This window comes from Pararge aegeria, chromosome 24 (assembly GCF_905163445.1).
Source record: "Pararge aegeria chromosome 24, ilParAegt1.1, whole genome shotgun sequence".
Taxonomy (NCBI): Eukaryota; Metazoa; Arthropoda; class Insecta; order Lepidoptera; family Nymphalidae; genus Pararge; species Pararge aegeria.
The window spans coordinates 145,805-156,032 of record NC_053203.1 but is presented as its reverse complement, the minus strand read 5'-3'; the positions used below and the strand labels follow the sequence as shown (position 1 = coordinate 156,032).

The following is a 10,228-nucleotide window of genomic DNA, read 5'->3' as shown; positions in this document are numbered from 1 at the left end:
CGTGCACAACAGTTGTTTGCTGATAGTGAGGAATACGCTAGGGCGGGAGTACTTTAATGAGAAAGCGTTACTACGGTCGATGAAGGGCACCTGGTTTTCGTCGCCAATTATGAGCATTTCGCTGGCATGAGCAAGTTTCGCGGCCATAATTATCGATCCTGGGTGGCTCATGAGAGCTTCATCCACGATGAGGCGCTCGCAGTGCCTCTCGCTTTGCTCTTTGAATCCATTTACCAAGACCGATGCCATGGTGCGGACTTTGAGTGTTGATGCCGCTCCGTACTTTGCCTGCAGCTTCTCCTTCAAATCCTTTTTGGCCTCCGTGGTTGCTGTTAGAACCACGTCACGATTTATCTCGAAGTTCCTCACTATCCAGGTGGTCTTCCCACAGCCAGGAACTCCGTTTACCCAGGTGATTTTGGGTGCTTTCCAGGATTTCAGGGGCTCCTTCTCGTCCTTCGCTATCTTATTGCCTTGTTCGAGGATTCTCTGTCCCAGCATTATGTTGGTGCATTTTGCCAGGACAACTATTGGGTCGGTGGATGGTGTTTTGAACCGCGGCTTATTATCTTCTGCTTCCGCCTCTTCGTCCACCTCGACAAAACCTGCTGTTGCGCTGTATGCGGCCATGTGGTCGAGTTCTTCTACATTTCCATGTAGAGTTTGCCGACGTCCGTTGTCGTAAATAACCGCTTCAGCTTCCTGGAGTCTCACCGTCAAGAGGCCAGTGTTTTGATGTTTGTAGGCCTGCAGGATGTCATGGCAGGTCTTCTGGCTGACCTCTAGCTCAGCTTTGATGAGAGCCATGAACTCCAACTGCCTGGCGCCTCCAGCGCCGAAAAGGCGGATGCCCTTGCTCTCAGGCTGAAGGAGGTGGTCAGCGAGGAGATCGCTCGAGTCTCAAGGCCGGTTAAATGTGCTGATATGCGCATAACGGGCCTTGATGACTCGGTCTCAAAAGGAGATGTCGCTGGCGCTGTGGCAAAAGTTGGTGGTTGTCCTCCAGAGCAAGTGCTGGCGGGAGAAATAAGGCAAGACGCGGGGGGCCTGGGTACAGTGTGGCTGCGTTGTCCAGTGGCAGCAGCCAAGAAAGTGCTTGAGGGTGGCAGGCTACTCGTCGGCTGGGTGTCAGCCCAAGTCAAGGTGCTAGACGAGCGGCCCCAGCGGTGCTACCGCTGCCTGGAATTCGGCCACATGAGGGCGCTTTGCACTGCCGAGATCGACCGCAGCGACACTTGCTATCGCTGCAGTCAGACTGGCCACAAGGCGAGGGGGTGCACTGCCGTACCGCACTGCAGCGTGTGTGCGGCAGCCGGAAGGGTGGCAAATCACCGAGGAGGCAGCAGCGCTTGCATAAAGCGCAGCAAGAAAAGAGGAGGACGCATGACTGGCGATGGCCCCCGGGTCCCCTCGCAGCCTGCCCGCCCATCCACGAACGCGCAAGCTAGTGGGGGGGCAAAGGAGGTGCCTATGACTGAGGGGTAGTTTTATGGCTCTCCGATTTCTACAGGCGAATATCAACCACTGCGCCAGAGCTCAGGACCTCCTGTTCCAGAGTTTGGCGGAGAGGTTGATCAACGTTGCGGTTGTGGCTGAGCCATACTATGTCCCCTCGGGCAATGAATGGGTGGGGGATCGCGATGGCCTGGTGGCCATCGTGTCCCGTTCCGCGGTCGGTTCCCCGGCCTTCGGACAGGCCGTCAAGGGCCGTGGGTTCGTTGCGGCCTTTATAAGGGACGTTTTAGTGGTCGGAGCGTACTTCTCGCCGAACAGAGCTCTGGTCGAGTTCGAACAATTCCTGGTCGAGATCGGGGCTCTTATCGGCCGAAGTCGTCCTTGCCGGGTACTCGTCGTCGGAGATCTCAACGCAAAGTCTACTGCATGGGGATCCCCGGCGACCGATGCTCGTGGTGAGGCACTCGAGGAGTGGGCGGTTTTGACGGGCCTAGAGGTGTTGAACCGGGGGTCCGTTCACACTTGCGTGCGGCAACAGGGTGGGTCTATTGTGGACGTGACGTTCGCAGATTCCATCCTGGCGCGCCGTGTGTCGGGCTGGGAGGTTCTGCAGGATGAGGAGACGCTCTCGGATCACCGCTACATTCGCTTTGAGGTCTCCTCTATCCCGGCGGCTATCCGAAGAGTGAGCCGACCCCTACCCGGGGACAGCCCGCGTTGGGCCGTCAAACGGCTGGACCGCGAGGTCCTGATTGAGGCAGCACTGGTGCAGGCGTGGTTGCCGGCACTCGAGAACCCGGTGGAGGAGGAAGCCGAGTACTTCGGCCAGGCCATGCCGCAAGTTTGCGACGCGGCCATGCCACGGATCGGTCCTCAGCCTCCGAGGGGTTCAGTGTACTGGTGGTCGAGCGAAATAGCGCAGTTGCGCAAATATTGCGTGGCTGCGAGACGCCAGTACACCCGGTGCAGGCGACGACGCCAGCGGAACGCAGACGCGGAGCAGCGCCTGTACGGCAATTACCGGGAAGCCGTCGGGACCCTGAAGGTAGCAATGGCAACAGCCAAAAATCTGGCGGAGGAGAAGATGCTGGCTAGCCTCGATGCCGATCCCTGGGGCCGGCCATACAAAACGGTGAGGCGTAAGCTTCGCCCCAGGGCCAGTGTTGTTCAGTGGTCAGTGGTTGTTGTTATCGTTATTGTTATTGTTATTGTAGTTTTAAGTCTATTTTAGGTTGGATTGCGGTTGTTTTTTGTGGGTGGTTGCCTTTGTTTGTTATTGTTATTGTTATTGTAGTTTTAACAGGGATAGGGGGATTGTCAAAGGGCCCTTTTAAGGGCCACAGGTTGTTATTTCTTATCTTGTTCTGTTGACTGTTGGCTGTTGTTATTGTTTTTCTCACTTGTTGTTGTTAATTGTTAAGTTTGGCTGTCCCTGACTGTTGGCCTGCTGGCTTTACAGACAGGTGGACCGTCGGAGATGGCGGATGAATTGTCATCGGGGAGGGATGGCGCTCCAGGGCCGCAGACGCGTTCACGCCGGAGCAACAGGGCGGTTGCAGTAAGGGGCGGAGCTTCGGCCCGTACCCCTGTTGTTGCGAGGTACTCGCGCCGGGATGATTCCGTTTCGCCGAGCTCCCGGAACTCGTCGATGTCGCGGTGCTCGACGCCGGTATCAAGGGGGAACTTTGTTCTTTGTGCGCAATATTCTACAGGGTTGTTGAGCTACTGTAACTTCTGGCAGGGCTTCATAGATTTTGCGTCGAATTGTATTTTTGGAAGTGCTTCCGTTCGCTAGCGCTGCGAGTCCTGGCGATATCATCACCCTGCTCGAGTCGCTCGCGATGCAGAAGCCTATCCCCAATCTCTCAGAGCTGTTATCCATAAACAGTGCCACACCACGGGTTCTTAACCCCGGATTTCCCCTTTCTGCCATTAGCAAGAGCTGCCTGGTAGGCATATCCTGCACCGGGCAGGGTTGTTGGGGTAACGGGGCCTGGGTGGTCCTGCTCAAGTCTGGGCTTGGCGGCGTCGGGTTGCTGTTTCTCCTGACGGCAATGAGGAAGATCTTCTCCACATACCTCAGGAAGTCTGGTCTTCTCTCTGGATCCGCTACGAGATCGTGGAAGCTTCTAGTTGAGATTTCCCGATCGATTTGATGTTCGAGCTCGTAGCGATGGTTCGAGAATCTTGGGCATTCTACTATAAGGTGTTCGACAGTTTCTGTTTCGTTTGGGTCACATTCGCAGGCTGGGCTATCTTTTAGCCTAAAGGCACCCCTCGTATTCATGTTCTAACCTAACCTAACCTAAATCTAGTTTTGACACCTTTAGACTTTAGATTCAAGATTTAATGTGAATATATGCATTAATAAAAACTCATTACTATATTTTAATACTAGTTATGCTGCTGTTGATGCACTGATGAAAGCCAGATAGCTAGATCAGTGTTTAGTTAGTCGTAGTTGCCGGTGGGCTGAGGTCTAAAGGAATCCAAACTAGTTTTAAAAGGTTAGGTTAGGTTAGGTTAGGTTAGGTTAGGTTAGGTTAGGTTAGGTTAGGTTAGGTTCCCGTCGGGCGCGCCGGGCTTACACCCGTTGCCGCCGAAGAAGGCCACTGGACGCGCCGGAAGAGGATCGCCTATATAAAGAGCTCCAGAGGGCAAAAAGGGCATTCCAGGTGGCCATCGCTAATGCCAAGGACTCCGCCAGCGAGGAGTTCCTGGCAACCCTGAATAGGGATCCATGGGGTCGGCCATACCGCATCGTCAGAGGTAAGATGCGGAGTGCCCCACCCATGAACTCCATGGAGCCGGAGCTCCTTAATCGGGTGGTGTCTGGACTCTTTCCTCAACCACCAGCTTTTACGCCCCCGACTATGACGATTCCATCATTCGGGGAGCGAGAAGAGTCGATAGAAGCCCCTCCATTCACAGAGGATGAATTAGGAGAAGCGTGGAACCACCTGCGGCGGTGCAAGAAGGCACCGGGACCGGATGGAGTCCCGGGAAGAGTCCTGGCGCTGGCCTTGAGGCACCTCGGGAGCCACCTTAGGCAGCTATTTAATGACTGCCTGGAGGCGGGGCGGTTCCCGAGAGTATGGAAACAGGGACGCTTGGTGCTGTTGCGGAAGGAGGGTCGTTCTCCTGATTCTCCTTCGGCATACAGACCAATCGTCCTTATTGATGAGGTGAGCAAGATGTTGGAGAGAGTTCTGGCCTCTCGTATTAACCAGCACCTCGCTCTGCAGGGCCCTGATCTTTCGGAACACCAGTACGGCTTTAGGGTAGGCAAGTCGACGATAGATGCCGTTGGTGCTCTGAAAAGCTTCTGCGAAGGAGCGCAGAAGGAAAGCGACGGGGTATTGGCGGTATCACTAGATATCGCCAATGCCTTTGGCACCCTGCCGTATAGCGTGGTAGAGGAGGCGCTCCAATATCATCGGGTGCCCCTGTACCTGCGCCGAATGATAGGGCACTACCTGGAGGAAAGGGTAGTGGTCTATCAGGGAAAGGACGGGGCGAGGCAGGAGAGGCGTATGGCTTGTGGGGTTCCGCAGGGATCGGTCCTCGGACCCCTGCTGTGGAACCTGGGCTTTGATTGGGCAATTCGTCCGGTTCTGTTGCCCCGGATGGTAATTATTTGTTACGCGGACGACACCATGGTTGCCGTCCGGGGAAGCAGTTATGAGGAGTCGGTGAGGAGGGCTACGGTGGCCACCGAGCTGATGGTCACCCGAATTGGCATGTTGGGGCTCAAAGTTGCCCTTCCAAAGACGGAGGCCGTCCTATTCGGGGGAACGGGCTGGCGACCCCCGGCACACGCAAGCATTACGGTGTCGGGGGAAGTTGTCCAAATCAGGGCCCACATGAAATATCTGGGCCTTGTTTTGGACCGCAAGTGGAACTTTGAGGAACACTTCCGCCGCCTCGCCCCTAGAGTAGTGGGTGCAGCTGCTTCGCTGGGCCGACTACTCCCAAACGTGGGGGGGCCTGGAGCCCCTTGCCGTCGCCTGTTCGCGGGGGTGGTAAAAAGTATGGCAACGTATGGAGCCCCCATTTGGTTCGATGCACTCCGTGCGCCAACCAGGGCCCTTCTGCGGAGGCCGCAACGGGTAGTGGCAAACAGAATATGCCGGGCATACACGACCGTTGCGTTCGCGGCTGCCTGCGTGTTAGCTGGCACCCCCCCGTGGGAGTTGGAAGCAGGAGTGCTCGCTGAGACTTACCGCATCAGAGCGGAGAGTCGGGCAAGAGGGGGGCCACCGGCCATCGAAGTTATCGGGCGGGCACAGAGGATGGCGGCACGGAGGATGCGGGACCGCTGGAAATCGAGTCTGGCGGATGCCCTCTATGGAAAACGCACCATAGAGGCCATTCGCCCGGTACTGGGTCTGTGGTCCCGTCGCAAGCATGGGGTGCTATCATACCGACTGGTGCAGGTATTAACCAGCCATGGCTGCTTTGGCCATTATCTGTACCGAGTCGCGAGAAGGGAACCAACTCCGACGTGTCATGAGTGTGGCGCTGTGGATGACACGGCTCAGCACACCCTAGAAGAATGCAGTAAATGGGACACACAGCGCCGCACTCTGGTGGCGGCAATCGGCGGGGACCTCTCGCTGCCCAGCGTTGTGCTTGCCATGCTGTGCATCCCCTCCTTTTTAGCGCGGGAGCCCCGGCATTCGGCTGGGGCAGTTGGCAGACGCCTGGGAAGTATACAACGGGTTCCCCGGGCGTCTAGCAAAGCCAACGAGAGGGACATGCCGTGGTGGTTTTTAGTTCGGGTATACCCCAGAGGGGGGAGTCCCACATAACCTCCGTCCCGCCCAAGGGACGGGGGTAGTCATAAAGCTTTTCCACCACGCCAAAAAAAAAAAAAAAAAGTTAGGTTCCCGTGTGGGGTTGCTAGTCCCCCATCGGGCGCGTCCCCGGGTGGTGGATAGGGGAATGCCTCCCAGATATGGGGGGTACCGGGGAAACCCGGCGCGAACCAAAACTAGCACGAGGCGGGGTGGGGCGCTTCTGTGCGCTGCCACTGAGGGTGGGGCGCTTCTGTGCGCTGCCACTGAGGGTGGGGCCTTACAGGCCGCGAGGAAGGACAACCTCGGTAAAAAAATCACCGGTGTGGGTGGGAACGCCCAGCGCGGTGGGCTCTCCGGTCTTCATGGCCGGTGAGCGCTGGCTTCGGCCACCGTCGGGCACCCGTAATCCGCACTGAGCGGAACCGGGGGTCCCGCGCACTGAGCGTGGGGCTGCGAGGAAGACAACCTCTATAAAAAATTACCCCAATCCTAAGGTTTGATGCCCGCCGATGGGATGCATGGTTGCTGGGAGTGCAGCCACTAGGGTGTCTGGGAAGGGTCCCCATTAGGCCTAAAAAACAAAATGGAAGTACGAACTGGAAATAAATCTACCCGGGAGGGTCCCCGCGAGGGGGAATCCCTTGGTGCGTCGCTAGTCGCGCATCGGCCCCATGTATACGGGGGGGCCACCATTCGTAAGGAAGAGGAGAAGATTGTGGGGGGTTTAGGGATAGATGGAAACGTGCAAGGGGGGAAAGAATTGGTAGTGGCCTTAGAGAGGTGCGAAGTTTTAGCACAGAGGCACGAGAGAGAAATGCGTAAGGAGGAAGAGTTAGAATTGGGGGGGAAATTTTGGATGGATGTAGGAGAAGGGGGGAGGAAGAGGAGCGGAACTGAAGAGGCGGCGTCGGAATCCGACTGCAGCCTTATAACCGTCGAGAGCAGGCCCAGATCGGGCTCAGGCTCGTCGGTAGCGTTTTCAGTGTCCGATATGACAGGAGTGAAGCGCCCACGCCTCAGTGAAGGCGATGATATGTCGACTGACGAGGAAAGGCCGGGGACACCAGTCCCTGTAAGAGGTAGAGGGCGTCCACCTACCCATGGGCGTTATGTCGGCATTGGCAAGGCCAGGGAGGCCCTTAATATGGAAAAAAGAGCCGAGGCGAAAGCCCAGGCCAAACAAAAGGCGGAGGATGACCTCCTCAAGGAGGCCGCCGTCGCCCGTTTTCGGCGGGAGGCGCGCAAAGAAGTGTCATCTCCATTCGGGCAACGTGTGGATGAAAAGACCGCAGCCCGACTGCAGGACCAGGTCTGGGAAGACTTGGACCTTATTAGAAAGGTGGCCACTAAGTCTGCCCACTTGAAGGGCACCTTCGTGCGTGACCTGAAAGACGCTGCGGCTTCCATCAAGGAGACTGTAGAAGCCCTCGGGTCGCGCACCGTTTCGGATGAGACGCGGCGACTGCAGGCGGACAACACACGCCTGCAAGCCGAGATGGCTAGCCTCCGCAGAGAGCTGGCCCAATTACGGACAGAGATGGAGGGTATGCGGAAGCAGGGTTCCGCTCACTCTTCCCCGGACAAGACAGAGGAGGCGCCCCCTGCAATGCGTCCTCCTCAACAAGGCAAAACTGGCCGCCCTGGGGTTACCCCAGCTGCGCCTTCATTGGAGGAGATTTGTCGTACGGTGATGGTCCAGGTCGGAGGAATGTTGAATGCCCGCCTGGAGTCACTAGAGGACAGACTCCTCCCAGAGAGGAACCTCCGGCCGCCTTTGGCGACCGACAAAAGGCGAGACGGGCGCACATATGCTGCCGCGGCATCGGGATCTCCAGGCACCGCAAAACCGCCTACTGAAAGCGCGCCTAAGGGGCCCGCCCGATCTGAACACAGCAGGCTCGCAGGGCAGGCGCCCTCGGCACCACCTCATCGCCCAGCTGGGTCCTCGTGGAGTCAGCCACGGGCACGGATGACGACAGACCCTTCTACTTCCTCTTCTACTCCACCTTCCGCGGAGAAGAAGAAAAAGAAGAAGAAGAAAAAGAACGGGAATCAGGAGGCTGGCCCACACCAGGGGAAGAGCCAGTCGTCGGAATGGACGAAAGTAGGTCCCAAGAAGCGACCTGATGCGAAAAGTCGCGCCAGCAAACTCCGCACACCTCGGTCATCAGCAGTCATCTTAACGCTGCAACCGGGGGCGGAAGAAAGGGGCGCGACTTATGCAAAAGTTATTGCCGCTGCGAAGGCGAGAATAAATGCAGCAGACATTGGCGCACAAGGAGTCCGACTCCGAAAGGCAGCTACAGGAGGGGCCTCCAGTGCTGAGAAGGCGGACTCCTTGGCTAGAAAGCTCAGAGAGGTCTTGAGTGACGAGGTCGTTCGGGTCTCTAGACCTACGAAGTCTGTTGACCTGCGGATCACAGGCCTGGACGACTCCGTCACCAGCGCCGAGGTTATCGCAGCGGTGGCAACGGTAGGAGGATGTCCCGTCGAGCAAGTGCGTTCTGGCGAAGTTGTCAGTGGCTACGACGGGCTAGGGGCAGTGTTAGTGCACTGTCCCGTTGCAGCTGCCAAGAAGGTAGTAGCAGGAGGAAGGCTCCTCGTGGGATGGGTGTCGGCCCAAGTAAAGTTGCTGGACGCCCGGCCCCTGATGTGCTATCGGTGCCTGGCACCGGGGCACATGGGTGCCCAGTGCAAGGCAGGGGTCGACCGCAGTGGTTTGTGCTATCGCTGCGGCCGACCGGGTCATAAGGCCCGTGAATGCTCCGCTACACCACATTGCGTGGTCTGTGCAGCGGATGGCAGAACGGCGAAGCATCGCGTGGGCAGCAAGTCCTGCGTATCCCCATCTGCGGGCAAGAAGAAGAGAGGGAAGGCAGGCCAGGCTACTGAGCAGTCTTCTTGCTCACCTCAGCAAGCGGAAACGCAGCAGGGGACTGAGGAGGTTCCAATGGCCGAAGACTAATAATGGACCTGAACCTCCTCCAGGCGAATATCAACCACTGCGCCAGAGCTCAGGACCTCCTCTTCCAGAGCATGGCGGAGTGGTTGATTCACGTAGCCGTGGTAGCTGAGCCCTATCGCGTCCCTTCTGGGGATAATTGGGTGGGAGATACGGAAGGAGTGGTTGCCATAACGTCCCGGTCCATAGTGGGCTCTCCAGCCTTCGATAACGTAGTGCGAGGTCGGGTATACGTCTCGGCTTTCGTTGACGACGTTATGGTAGTCGGAGTGTACTTCTCGCCTAATAAAAGTCTCGCTGACTTCGAACAGTTTCTTGCTGAAGTCGGCGTCCTGATAAGCAGAAGACGCTCCGGCCGCGTTCTTGTCGCTGGGGACCTCAATGCAAAATCTGTGGCATGGGGGTGTCCAGCGACGGATCCGCGTGGACGAGAGCTGGAGGAATGGGCGATGGCGACTGGCCTCACGGTCTTAAACCGAGGATCGGTAAACACATGCGTGCGGCAACAGGGCGGCTCCATTGTGGACGTCACTTTCGCAGATGCTGCCCTGGCGCGCCGTGTTCGGGGCTGGAAGGTGCTGGAGAACGTGGAGACGTTGTCGGACCACAGATACTTGAGGTTCGACATCTCCGCAAGTTCGGTTCTCCCGAGCGGTCCAACCCCCTTGCGAGAGGACGGTCCTCGTTGGTCGCTGTCGCGCATTGACCGGGACTTTTTGGTCGAGGTCGAGGTCCTTAACCGGCCGGACTGCGAGGAAGAAAACCTCTATAAAAATCACCCCGAATCCCAAGCGGCGGCGCACCGCGAGGGGATGCATGGCTGATGGGTAGTTCAGTCTCTAGTGCGACCCCCGTCAGGGTACCGGCCGACACCCTTTGGCGAGTTACGCTTTGGCTTATCTGGGTGCAGGGGGCACCACCCGGATGGACTGAATATTTCCCCCATACTCGTGGGATCAAATATGGAAATAAATAAAATTAGAAAGAATAGTAATATTAGAGGGCTAGAAGG

At 57.3% G+C, this 10,228-nt stretch overlaps 2 protein-coding genes across 2 annotated transcripts; both read left to right on the top strand.

Moving 5' to 3' along the window:
* The first annotated feature begins 924 nt into the window (after positions 1–924).
* LOC120634610 lies at positions 925–1,485 on the top strand. Its single transcript, XM_039905342.1, has one exon. The coding sequence runs from the start codon at positions 925–927 to the stop codon at positions 1,483–1,485; it is 561 nt and encodes a 186-aa protein (XP_039761276.1).
* A 7,736-nt stretch (positions 1,486–9,221) lies between these two features.
* Positions 9,222–9,707, top strand: LOC120634680 (the record flags this gene model as incomplete). The annotated part of the gene is made up of 1 exon (XM_039905444.1): positions 9,222–9,707. A coding segment is annotated over exon 1 (486 nt), but the record flags the coding sequence as incomplete, so codon positions are not given.
* Between the last annotated feature and the right edge of the window lie 521 nt (positions 9,708–10,228).